The sequence below is a fragment of the Argopecten irradians genome, chromosome 3 (assembly GCF_041381155.1).
Source record: "Argopecten irradians isolate NY chromosome 3, Ai_NY, whole genome shotgun sequence".
In the NCBI taxonomy this organism is placed as follows: domain Eukaryota; kingdom Metazoa; phylum Mollusca; class Bivalvia; order Pectinida; family Pectinidae; genus Argopecten; species Argopecten irradians.
Window position 1 is genome coordinate 29368238 of NC_091136.1, and position 14309 is coordinate 29382546.

Consider the following 14309-nt stretch of genomic DNA (forward strand, 5'->3'; position numbering starts at 1 on the left):
ATCCCATTTGGGACAGTTGCCAGATACTGACTACTGGTTGGTGGTTTTTCTCAAGGTACTCTACCTTTCCTTCACCAAAAAGCCTGGTAGTACATCGTTAGTTGACATAAAACTTATAAAACCAAAAGAATAGAAAACAAGGAAAAAATACAGGGTTCCCACGCAACCTTGAAAACTGGAAAAAGTGGGGAAATTGAAATAAGAAATCAGGATAGGGAAAACCTTGAGAAACAAGGAATATTTATTGAAATACCTCGATAAAGCCTTGAATTTTATTACTTGCTTTAATTTATTAAACTGTGTCTGAACAGCAACAAGCTTATTGAACTCTAACATGAGATGCATTAAGGAAGCAACACAAACAAACAAATGTTAATATAAAGTTTATTCATTGTTTTCTTTCATAATGAATGTAGTTTTATGTTGGAATAGGTCCAGTCAGCATCATTCAAGTTGCATTACAAAAAAAAAGCACATAACTTGTGAAAGGTATCTGAAAGTGTGAAAACATGACTTGAATTTCACTTATTGTCCTTGAAAAAACCTTGAATTCTGTTCCAAAAAAATAGTGGGAACCCTGAAAATAGAAACTTGTTTCTTTACAATCACAATCTTTGACTGCTCCTTGGTCTGTCTATAACAGAACTCAGAAATGTTTATGTTTCAAATTTTACCACATAATGTGGACACAACTTCTTGTAATTTTAGAGGAAAGGCGAGAAGCGGTTGTGTGTGAGGAAGGTGATATATATAATGATCTTTTAGTTCACTTGGGTGGAAATTTCAGCAAATAATTATAGCTTACCTTTCGATAGGGCCTTACAAAAATACGATACAATGAACTGCTTTTACTACGGGAGCTGAAATCCAAACAAGACAGCGTGATGGCTATATTTGTCAAAGAAACACACAAAATTGAAAAGTAATGGCAGACATTTAATGGAAATGAACTTGATATTCAAATTTATTCTCGCTTTAGATTTGTAGGAAAATTATTTAAATGTTTGGTGCGAGTCACAAATAATGTTGTATCTTAATTTCATCAGAAAACATTTGCTGTTATATAAATTTTGAGACTTGTATAGATATCCTAGATTTAGGATGGAGATAAATGATGAATTGCAGATCTAAAAAGTGGAGTTCCAGTTGATAATTTTAGATAGATATTGCTGATGTATGTCACAGCCTTTCACATCAAGTTTCATTTTTATCTAAAATCAAAACTGGTTTCACAAATCATACCCTGAAGGTGGGTTAAGATTTCATTTCCCTGTAGTATAGCAGTTTGTCAGATTTCATTTCCCTGCAGTATAGCAGTTCGTCACTGATGATTTTTTTCAGAGTTGAATGATTGATAGAAAGCACTGGTTTGCCCTGTGAATTAATCGACAGGCTTCAAATCCAGGAAACATGCCATAAATTGTATGATAATGGTGTGCTTTGATGTACAATGGTTAGGTCTTTTTTCCCTTTTTTTAAACTCATTGCAAATGTTTCATGGAGTGTCTAGTCATTAATATATTCATTAAATTAAAAAAAAAAAATTTAACATTATCTGCCAGACGAAACCTAATTGATAATTTCTGCTATATATTTATGCGTTGTGTATTGATTTTTCCCTTCACATAATGAATGCATCTACAAAGACAATTTCTAATCTTAATCAGCAGTTGCAGTCTTAGCCAATTAGCTGTAATTGAGATTCTATGTGTGTCAAAACCTGATGAGGTAGACTTTTAAGACACACATATATACATTTTGATATACTCTATTTCTTCATTATGAAACTTTTAATTCATAATAACTGGAATTTTATTCATGGACAATGTTGTTTTGTAAGGATTTTCCTGTAAGATCTAATGGTGATCCTTAAATCTTTTTTTCCCCAGCCAAACCAAAACCTGCATGAAGTGCTTTCTGTTTTGACAAACAAATTTGTACTTTCCACAAGTGTGAAACAGGTGAAGATTCCTATTACATTTTCCAGTTTAACCAAAAATGGAAAGCGAAATATTGTGTTTTTAGACAGTTTTAATTGATGTTTCCATAAATAGTTGCTTTGCAACATTAAGATAGCCGTTGTAATAGCTAATCAATAAAGACATGTAAAATAGGCTTTAGGATACGATACATTCTGCATTTTTATCATGATATTCTGCTGTAAAGCTACATGCATGAGAAAGAGAAATCAATGAGATACAAAAGGAGGAACATTCTGTAAAAATAGCATTAAGTAGGGGTAGGTCAGCCTGGTGCATTTAATACTGGGGAATAATAACATACCTGGCAACTCGGTGCAGTGGCATTAATATGTGGAGTCTATTGGCCTGGCAGATATGACAATATGGACATGTGGTAGGAGACTGAAGAATTCAAAGAGAAGTTTGAATATAGACCAATCAAGAGACAAGGAATCCAGATTTATATTGAGTTTGGGTGAAGCGCCTTGGAAACATTGAGCTATGGAGTCCAGTAAGCCACCAGATATAGAAATTGAAATATGGAGTTGAGAACTTATTATCCCCCGCGAAACGCGTTTGCGGGGGATATTGATTTGGGCTCTGTCCGTCCGTGCGTCCGTCCGTCCGAGTATCGTTTCCGGGCTATAACTCCTAAACCGTTCAACTTGGCTACACGAAACTTTCTGTACATGTTAGGCTAGTGCTCTAGTTGTGCCTTTCGCTAATGGGAACCTTTCATTTTCGATACTTTTTCTGTTACCATGGAAACTTATTCAAAAATACCATATTATTAAAGTTTCCTTTCTATTCCGGGCTATAACTCGAAAACCGTTCAACTTGGCTACACGAAACATTCTGTACATGTTAGGCTAGTGCTCTAGTTGTGCCTTTTTCTAATGGGAACCTTTCATTTTTGATACTTTTTCTGTTACCATGGAAACTTATTCAAAAATACCATATTATTAAAGTTTCCTTTCTATTCCGGGCTATAACTCGAAAACCGTTCAACTTGGCTACACGAAACTTTCTGTACATGTTAGGCTAGTGCTCTAGTTGTGCCTTTTTCTAATGGGAACCTTCCATTTTCAATACTTTTTCTGTTACCATGGAAACTTATTAAAAAATACCATATTATTAAAGTTTCCTTTCTATTCCGGGCTATAACTCGAAAACCGTTCAACTTGGCTACACGAAACTTTCTGTACATGTTAGGCTAGTGCTCTAGTTGTGCCTTTTGCTAATGGGAACCTTTCATTTTCGATACTTTTTCTGTTACCATGGAAACTTATTCAAAAATACCATATTATTAAAGTTTCCTTTCTATTCCGGGCTATAACTCGAAAACCGTTCAATTTGGCTACACGAAACTTTCTGTACATGTTAGGCTAGTGCTCTAGTTGTGCCTTTTTCTAATGGGAACCTTCCATTTTCAATACTTTTTCTGTTACCATGGAAATTTATTAAAAAATACAACTGGGCGCGGGGGATAATGCCAAGCTTTACGGCTCCTTGTTTGTACTTTAGATATACAATTTAGATCAAGAATGAAGATATGGAATGGAGTATTGGTATATTTGTAATAAACCTCAGTCTAAATAATTAGGATATCATGGCAAGCAAAATGTGTTACAGGGTTGGTCAGTATATGTGATACAAGGATTGAAAAAGTACCAGAAGAAAATTCCAGCTAAAGAGTCTGTGATCCGCTTTAGATAATTGCCAAATTTAACACATCATAGATTTATAATTATCACTTTAAAGTGACTTGATTGCAAGACTGTATAAAATCTACAATTACTGCCTGCAAATTTGTTCTTAATGTTTAAAAGTTCCTGAATAAATTTTTGTACTTTTGAATTATCACGTTACAAAATGTTGTAAGATTTTAATGTGAGTAAATTACATGAGTAGTAAAGAATCAGTGATCTATAACAACAAAGTGCAAAGCACAGGTCGTATCTGCTGGATGTTGTAAGACTAGAATGTAGTAATAGCTGGAACATAGCCAATGGAGAACGCTAGGACACGGAAATGTTACAGAGAATTGTACAGGGTTTTATGCCTTCCTGATTTCTGTGAGGCTATAAGGTGGTGTCCACGGCAACTTCAGAGAATAAGCTGTAATACCGTTACTGGTAGACTTCTGAGGGGGGGGGGGGGGGTGTACAAGAGGACAGCCCAACATTTCTAAGTTACAATAAAGTGTTCTCATGATGTCAGAGATACTTTGTTCAAAAGCTTATTCTCGGTTTCTTAGTTCTTACTCATGTTGTGCTGCAGGACAACATTAAGATATAGGTTGTTCTTTAGAGTTCGGGTTATTGAAGAGGATGGCTCTCTGATTTTCAGATTTATTGTAGAAAAGAGCTGGTTTCTCAAGGCATTCTAGATGAGTTTACTATAGAGCTAATGACCCTAAGACACATCTCAGTGACCTGGAGACATAAGAGATAGGGAAATGATAGCGAGAAGATAAATCGGGTGTACAAGACATGACCTATTCCTTATAAGTTCAATACAAGGGCAGAATGTCATGGTGATGAACATAGAGTCAGTCAGTTGCTTGGAGCAACATATATACTGTATACAATATACCAGGAAAAGTCAAACTGAAAAGTAATGATATCAGTGAAGTGGCAATACACCTGATAGAAAGATGGTGGCATTTCTCAGGGTTTGATTGAATAACACACCTGAAGCCAAATGTCTAATTTAAACTTAATTAGCCATTTATGTAGAGGTTTGATCAGTTGTTACTATTCATGGTATCAAACACATATGGCTGCACAAGACGTCATTGGCATAAAAAATACTATTGAATGATACATGCAGTAAAACATGTTTATAATGAACATGCTTACAACAAGGTCATGGTTATAACGTAATCATTTTCATTCCCCGTCAAGGTTCCTATAAGATCGTGTAATATGGGTATAACAAACTATACTTATAACTATTTGTTGGTCCCCAGAGGTTCGTTATAACCCTGTTCTACTCTACTTCATATATAGTATAACAGAATTGGCATCAAAAAGGAAAAGCCAAGGAAGCTACCTACATTAATATTTATAATAACACTTACAGATGTTACAGAACGTTTATTGTTGTTTACCAAAGTTTGTTATTTGTTTACATGGTCTTTAACACCAAACATGGACACATCTACCCCAGAATCACTAATCCTTGTAAGCTTTGATGTGCCACGTCAAGGGCTTTAAATCGTTGTTAGGAGAGTTCAAGTGGTGCTATCACTATTAGCCTCTGATCAAACAGGCCTATTACATAGGTATTACTGAGTCATTCTGTTAGACCTTACAAATTCTAGTGTCATTATTTATGTAAATATTTCAAATAAAAGCCTTTAAAAACTTTTGAAACTTAGTTTGAGCAAGAGGATACGCCCTCTTAGAGTCCTTTTCAGCTATTGTATATTTTCAGACGCTGAAAAGGATTGAAAGTCAAGAAAAAATGCCAACATCTATGAAGACCTAATTTTACTTATGAGTGCCGTCATATTTTGCCATATGGTCATGTAATTAGTATGTGATACTAGTAGTACAATGGTTTATTCTGACCATTCATTGAATGTGAAGGTTTAAGTATTGTATTCAATTAAGCAATAAATATAATCCCAATTTCATTGTGAACATGTATACATTCAATCATCTACAATCCTGCTGCTCCCCGAAGGCAATTGCAAACTGTCAATGATTTCACGCCTAAACAATCTGTTAACAGGTTTGTCTCCGAGACATGGAACACATTCGATGACGTACATATTACGTGATATGATCCAAGTCTTGTACAATTTATGATTCAATGAACCATGGATGTTGAACTTTAATTCACTCCGATGTTTATTCTAATGTCCTTCACTCCGCCATTGTTGTGAAATGATCGCTGAATGGTACTGGTAATTGACCATCTAAGCATACTCCATTCTATGGAACAGGTATTTATAGTGGATTGGACATTGTGACATAACCGGTCAAGGGGTTAGTTTTATTGACAATAGGTTTGACTGACCATGAGGTGCTGGTCAAGAGGCTTGGTTTTTATTGACTGACTGAGGTGTATTTACAAAGATTCAATTAGAAAACTTGTAGAGTCTTCAGACAAACTTGTAAAGGAGCATGTTGTAAGTGTATGTGTGTTAATTTACATGTATTGAGACAAGATAGATTGGTCGAGTAAACATATACTTGTGACCTTATGATACAGGTAGATAACGAGCCAATATACTGGACAATGTGACAGGTGTATAGGTTTAGTGGACTTGCAACAGTTGATAACAGATAGATAGTACCAATTGTGTAAGATTAAACACGGCTTGGACTCGGATTTTGACTCGGAAACAATGACCGATGACGAACTCTTTATGATAATATCAGCCAGCAGGTGGAGAGTCAAATTTACGGAAATGATTATCAAATGATTAATTCCAGATGATTTATCAAAATATACTTATTTAGGTCAAAACAATTTCATAACGAAATTACTGAAAATCTCATATTTTTATTTACAACAAAAGTTGCAGTCGAGTTTCTGTTTATATATAATTGAAAAGAGTATGTGGGTGTTACTACTATGATACAGTATCTGGTTACTTACCTGATAAAATATGTATTCTGTACAGGTGTACATATTATACACCTGGCTTATTGCAATCAGAGGAAGTGGTAAAAATACAACATGTTACTGTTTAGATGATATCAGGACCTGTTCTGAAAACAAATGTACAATATCAGATCAAAAGGCAACGCTTTTGTTTCGTTTATATTGCAATGTGTAAGTGAATGTGTTTCTGTGCATACACTGCGCTTACGTGCATATATTGCATATGCACAATTAAGTAATTGCTGAAATATATCACAGTGTTCTCTGACAAGTCTAAATATATTTTACAACGCGTCCCATAAATATTTCAGTATAGACATGCAACATTTACACAGGTAGTCTCAGAAATGTAGGAATATACCTAAGGTATGACACATCACAGGCTGGGAATTCATCAATATCAGGAATATATATACATGGCTGATTTAAGGTTTTGTCTACAATTATGCATTAATTAGGGCAATACTCAGATATCATTTATCATTAGAAGATGTTTGTTCTATCAGATGACTTTAAATTTATATATTACTCAAAGTGCAGGTATCATTAATCAATAGAAGATGTTTGGTCTATTGGCTGACTCAATTTCTCAAAGACTAAACCTAGAGTAGATTACGATTATCAGGTAAATGTACCTGGTAGGTTTGTTGTTGATCTGCTTTATTGAGAACAAAGTTACAGGATTTTGAAGGTATAGATAAATATTCAGAAAAGCTCTTATCATTAGATCTGAGATTAGCAATAAACAATATGACTCTGTGTGTAACTCTTATATAGAGAATAAAAAGAGAAATCCTGACATCATCAGCTGATTAGCCTAAGGTAAATGTTTATATATATACACCATGTAAAGCTAAAACATGAAAATAATGGATTGTTATAACAATAAATGTTTAAAGTCACTTAAGAGCTCTGATATTTGTCCCAGAGATAAAGATCATTTTATATATATGTGTATAGGTAATTTTGTTTCCGGCTCAAAAAATGATGAGCCTTTAATGACAAGGACAGTTTAATGAAATTTTAATTGCATGGTAAATGTATTGCTGTCTGTAGACAAGAGTTGAATTGAGTGGGATGGCGTCCGGTCATTAGTCATACCTGTAAGTTGTCTCACCCCCCTGTACATACGTGAGACGGGGCAAATCCAGCACCATAGGGGCTGATTCTCACCTGAAGGTCAGAAACCGAGCACAGGTATACGATTTACAACCTTATAGGACTTCATAACATCACAAAATCCAGGTAATACTAGGCAGGGCTAGCCACGTCTCTTATTGGTCAATACAGGTTTCACAGGTAATTCTGCTAATCAATCTACAGCATGCATGTCAGGTAAAGCACAGGTATAATACTCGTTACTATGGATTTTATTTACCTTTGCATTTTTCACCTGTCCAAAGTTTATTCTCATTGGCGTCAGTCGGAGTAACATGCTGTGCGTGTGATTGTTGACGATTATTCATAAACGCATGACTAGGAATATTTTAGAGGAGTACATGTGGTGATGTTTTGGTCTATTGGAGATAAACCACAATATGGAATATCTTCTTTGGCTATCACTCAGGATATTATTGATTTTCTGAGTGATTAATGGTGAGACTTTACCCAGTGGTCGGTTCTCTCAATACCATTGTTCTATACAAGTAAGTAAACCATTATTGTTACTTATAACAGGTAAAGGCAAGTAATGTATTCATACATATGAGACAATGATGAAATAGATTCATTTGTCATTTTATATCAGTGATGGACTTAAAATAATTCAAACACAACAAATTAATGATGTGTTTTAGGACTTTCGGGAAATATTTAAATTGTTAACCTTCTTACTAGCTGTTTTATATTGTTATTAAATAAATTATAGGAAAATGTGAATTTAAAGGATTCCTATATATTAGACAATACAATTTGCCACTATATCTGTATGATTTAATCGTCTGCACATAATGAGATTATGTCATCGGAGCCGGTAGAGTACATAATTTACAGGTCCCTTTGGCCTTTTCATCAAAGTTTAAGGGTATTTTGATTGCATCAATACACTAGGAGCTGCAGGAAAAATTGAGTCAGGCTTAGATATTTGTCATTCAGTTGGTTAATTCTCCATTAAAACAGACGGCACAAGAAAACACCCTGACATGTAGAATCTCCAAAATATTTGATTGTCCTCAGAAGTAATTTGGAGTTTTATTGACTTGGAGAATTGTAATGTAATTTCCTGTCTGTCACTGATCTGCTTAATTAAGTTTAAATAAATTGGTAGAGCTAACACATGAAGATTGCTGCCTAGGACTGTTCTATATTAGGATACATCTTTATCCTAGTATTCCACTCCATCCAACTGTTACTTAATGGATGTATTTATTAGCTTTCAAGGTAAAGTAAACTTTTGTTTTCTCCTGTTTGGTTATTGATTGTTCCTAAACTCATTCACCCTGATAATTGATAATTAACTATTCCAATATTTGTATCAGAGGCATTAATGTGTCTTCAGGGGTAAATAATATACATATTTGCTGTTCTCTGCACTTCTTTTCCTCCAGTCTAACATAGATACTAGACTGACAGCAGATTCCTATGGAAGATTTACTCAGAATCATTGTCATTTACTTTAAATGATGAAATGCTATTGATATAGGAGAGAGAGAGAAAAAGCTCACATTGTATCTATTTTTACAATGAAGCCATCTGCTGTACTTTATTGAACCTGTTGATTTTTTACCTGTTGTTTTTTCCTGAGGGGTAGGGGAAAGCAGCCATTATCTAGGACTAGTAGTGAAACGCCACATCTGTTTGTACTCTTATCAGCTCTTCATTCTACTGGTTCAGTCAAATTTAGAATGAAGTGACACTCGGGGGAAGGTTGTTTTTTATTGATCGCCTTCTGGTCGACTTGAGTTGTAACCTTATAACATACCAGATAAGGAAATTTGAAGGAACCTATGGCTTTAAATACATACTTGTAAACTGTTCTGAAGTAATTGAGTGGAAATTATCAAAGTAACCCATATTTAACAGGTGAATAGTGTTCAGTTTATTTTGGTAGTTTTTAATGCAATAAACATATCTGGTTTCAAATTTCGAACAAGGAGAAAGTGTAAAAGTCATGTTAAAATATCATTAGAAAAGATATCCTCTAAAGCTACTAACCAATATTTGCCACATCTGTTTATTTTCATCTTTCTGCCTAGCAGCTGAATCAGAAGGAATTGATCTTTGACAATCTTACATCACCAGCAGACCTCTTTGCTCCTGTATATGGAATGGTTATAGTTTTTGTAGGACATACTGGGAGAGCAGATGGTTCCTACAAGAAGCCATTGTTTAGCTACATAATGTGTGTCAAGTCAATACAGAGATCTATTTTAGGTCTTCTCATAGAGATTCTGGCTTCTCCAACCTATAGAACTCCCTCATGGCTAAAGGTCTGAAATCTCTCTAAGTAATCTCTCCCTTAGTTGACATCACGTCACTCTGGTAGGGGTTTGTAGGTCATGATAATTCTATGTACAAGTGTGAATTTTCTAGTCTTCCTGCAGCGCAGAATCTCCAGACGACCTGTTTCTTGGTTGAAGACAGATAAAATACTCTTCACAAAAACTGGAGTGGTTCTGCCAGCGATCAGAGTCCAGACATATATAGCTGTCAAGGGGACCATGATCTCTGTGGTTGATGTCGACATGACAACCGTTTCAGAGATGATTTTCGATTTTGACTCATAGTATCTCTCTGTTTGGAGGATGTAGTTGTCATTGCCATAGACAGAGTCACAATATATTAGTTGAACCTAGAGAGGCATTAAATGGTACAATTAATGTAGCATAAATCGGGAGACAAGCAACTCGTGTGGAGTCATATACGTAATGACCATCCTGATGTGTATGTCCACAACATTTAAAAGTTTTGCCCCTTTTTCAATTTTCTTCGATTTTTTACTGCTAAATTGGTCCCACCACAGTTTGATATGAAAAGAACTTGAAAATTCAGTTGCCCTTACTTTTACAAAGATATTTGATATTTTCTTTGATTGATTAATGTTTCTGTAAGTCTGTGGTAATGAGAGTGGAAACTGGATGGAGATTAGTGTAATGTTGATAGATACAGTAGAAACTTTCCTAGATAAGGTTAGGTTTCTGTTGTAGTAACGACCACACTGGTACAGTCTGGTGGTTCTGGTGTGGATATACTGTAATTAATGTAATATTGCCTCACAATTGTGAGATAGGCATCATGGCTTAGGAGATAAAAAAAACCTCCCTAAACTCTCTCCACCTTAATGGTGATCAATCATTAAAGGCTTTAATACGAAATGATAACTAAAGGTAATAATAATACCTTACTCCCTGCCTTGATCTGGGTGTACCCAGAACTTGAGTATAAGCCTTTAATGGACATTATAACAAGGCTCATATGTATACTGCTGTTCTGAGACTATACTGACAGACTTGTGATAGATGTTATACCATACATACATAGACTCCTAATTAATTATCCTATAAATTAACCATGAACAATTCGTGACAGTGTGTGTTGTTGGTATATTTGATCACTCATTGACTAGACTGATACTGGATTATAACCTTGACTGACCTCCATGTGTATCTTCCAAAGTGTCCGACCCCGTGTCCGACCCCGCCCACATAAAAGTCTGAAGTTTACTGCTGATGAAGATATAAGGGTATTTATTTTCACCGGGGACAGAACCCTTCAGTCTCAGGACTTTTAATATACTATACCATGTCATTATTATTTTATAAGGTTTTCTTTATTCGTGATGGAAATATATTGCATGGTGAAAATGTTAATGGCTGAGAATAAGTCATTTGGGAGATGTGAGGCCTTTGTCTTTAATAAAGGGACAAGGTCATGAGAGGGTTCAAGGTCAATGTCCTGTGTATTCTATCTCAACCCTCAGCCTCCACACCTGTATAGTAATGAAGTGGTACACTCACCTGTTCAGGTACTGTGCAAGTCGCATTACCTGTCCAGGTAAGGGCGTCAGTCTCGTTACCTTTCCTGAGCCAACAAGATTTTATTACTAGACCAATAGTGATTATGCCATTAAAATTGTACTGTACCTAATGTATAACATTAAATTTTAATGGATTATATTAGATCCATGAACAACATTATTACTGACGTGATTGAGTCCGTCTTTAATGTGATGTATATTCAGGAATCTATCAGAATTTCTCTCATCAAGAACAAATTGAGTTTCTTTGATATTGTCTTTAGCTTTGATGTTTCTCTGTGTTAAGCTTCAATATTGCATTATCTTTAGTTTGTTAAAGGTATTGGCATGTTTAGAAAGGTGTTTTTTCTGTAAAACTGAAATTCCCACATTTAAAAGTTATTTTAGCTATTTCATGTAATAAATTCAATCTTGAAATATAATTCATTATTGTCATTTTACAAATTTCATAGCAATGTAAGTGCAATGTATTGGGTTTTAAAATGAAATTTACTTAGTGTTATAATGAAAGAACAAATAAAAATTAAAAATTATTGAGACCAGAGACTTCTACTCTGTATTAGAAAGAAACATAAACTTTGGTGTTTCAGAAGAAATAAATGAGGTACAATAAACAAACCATAGTGCTATTATATTGTCACAGTTCATATGGGCTATCAAAATTAGATTTACTCGATATTTCTCATGAAAACTGCAAATAATGTGATTAGGAACCAACTAGAGGAGATCTAGCGGATTCATAGTCACAAGTGTGACATTCTGTAATGTCAAGATACAAATATGTATGGATAGCTGTGTTATGCATGAATCTGTCATTCATGCAAATGTTCATCTTCGCTAGGGCTAGACTTGATGGCATTCTGGTGGTAGAACTTTGTGCTTTTTGGAAGTGACAACATATTTTTGAATTAAGACTGAAATGTGAAGGAAGGAATCTGTTTAATATCAGTTCGTACTTTAATACCAGGTTGTCGATTTAGCAGCGACACATGTTCAGAGTAGGCTAAGTATGGTATTGTGGGGAGATTCCCAGATATCCTAGAAAGCGAGGGCCAATTGATTTTCTACATGTATTTTTACGAGTAATGCGGGCTGTCTGTTGCTGTTCCTTTGTTCTAAAATCGTAATAATTAGGGAACCCAATATTTTCTCTGTCTCCCCCCACACATCTTTAGTGGTAGCCATGTCTATGTTGTCTTCTCATTCAAATCTGTCAAGTTTCAATTCAGTCAAGGTCAGCTGTGATGAAATACCACATGGTAAAATGTCTGATTTTGATTGCTGTGAAGATTTGCATTACTGTTGGGAATTTTGGGATATATCCTGTATTTGAGTTGCTTTAACTGTGTAATTAATAAGATTTTGAAATAGCATGGATTTGGGTATGCTGGTAGCCAAGTTAACTTGCATTATTAGGTTTGGTAAATGTAAAAACAGATTTGAGCCAATGCTAGTATGGTACATGTTGGTTTGTACAGTGACAGGCATAATACTATTGATAAAAAACTGTCCAAAATCTGGTCCTAGCATGCTACAAATTGGTTTGCACAGGGATAATGCTATTCAGAGATGTCCAAAATCTGGTCCTAGCATGCTACAAATTGGTTTGTAGAGGGATAATGCTATTCAGAGATGTCCAAAATCTGGTCCTAGCATGCTACAAATTGGTTTGCACAGGGATAATGCTATTCAGAGATGTCCAAAATCTGGTCCTAGCATGCTACAAATTGGTTTGTAGAGGGATAATGCGGTAATCAGAGATGTCCAAAATCTGGTCCTAGCATGCTACAAATTGGTTTGTAGAGGGATAATGCTATTCAGAGATGTCCAAAATCTGGTCCTAGCATGCTACAAATTGGTTTGTAGAGGGATAATGCTATTCAGAGATGTCCAAAATCTGGTCCTAGCATGCTACAATTTGGTTTTCACATGCAGGGATAATGCTATTCAGAGCTATCAAAATATCTGGTGCTAGCTTGGTACAAATTGGTTTATACAGATTTGTTAGTTCAAAGTTGTCCAAATATTTGTTGGTTGATGTTGATCTGCCATGGTTTTCTCCTTCCAATATCTGTTACATGCAACATAGTAGTAATTGACTTCTCTGCAGAGTTTATAGTGCAAAGATATAGTCAATCATTTTAACCCAATTATTGTAATTGGATTATGTTAGTACACATGTCACATCATGACACATCAGCACGTTTTCAATACAGTTCTTTTTATTTGACAATTCCTAATCCAGGACGACTTTAATTTGCTGCTGACAGATTCTCCAGGTTGAAGATATTTCTTGGTTTTTTTGTACCTTTGAGTCAAACAACCCTAACCTCAGCATCTATTTGTGTTTCCAGGTTCTCCAGCGGGATATTGAGTCTCACTCGAGGAACGTGAATGCAGTGCTGAAGCTGAGCGAACACCTCCAGGATGAAGCTACAGATGAACGGGTGTTGGACCACAATCGCCTGTACCTGGAGCGTAGCGCTAACACACTTCAGCAACGCTGGCACTCGGCTTGGCTGCGCTCTCTAGAGGCCCAATGTAGACTGGAAAATGACTTGAAAACAAAAAAGGTTAGCACTTTACATATAGGCTTCTGTTATTACATTTCATGTATCTGTTTCTTAGTGTTCTCCATATTTCAGCTCTTAATGAATTTTAATTTTTAAATTAAAGTCCAAATTAAGTGATTGTCATTTACAGATACCATCACCAGTACTAATGTACTAATGAAGGTTTCTGTAAGTTAGATGTTC

General features: G+C 35.3%; 1 protein-coding gene across 3 annotated transcripts in view; it reads left to right on the top strand.

The window, feature by feature from the left end:
• The window catches only part of LOC138318138 (uncharacterized), a 93762-nt gene that overhangs the window by 60331 nt on the left and 19122 nt on the right, over window positions 1-14309 (top strand). For all 3 annotated transcript variants that reach the window (XM_069260264.1, XM_069260263.1, XM_069260265.1), the window contains one exon: window positions 13908-14126. In XM_069260264.1, the coding sequence (XP_069116365.1) occupies window positions 13908-14126 (219 nt within the window). The remainder of the gene's footprint in view (window positions 1-13907; window positions 14127-14309) is intronic.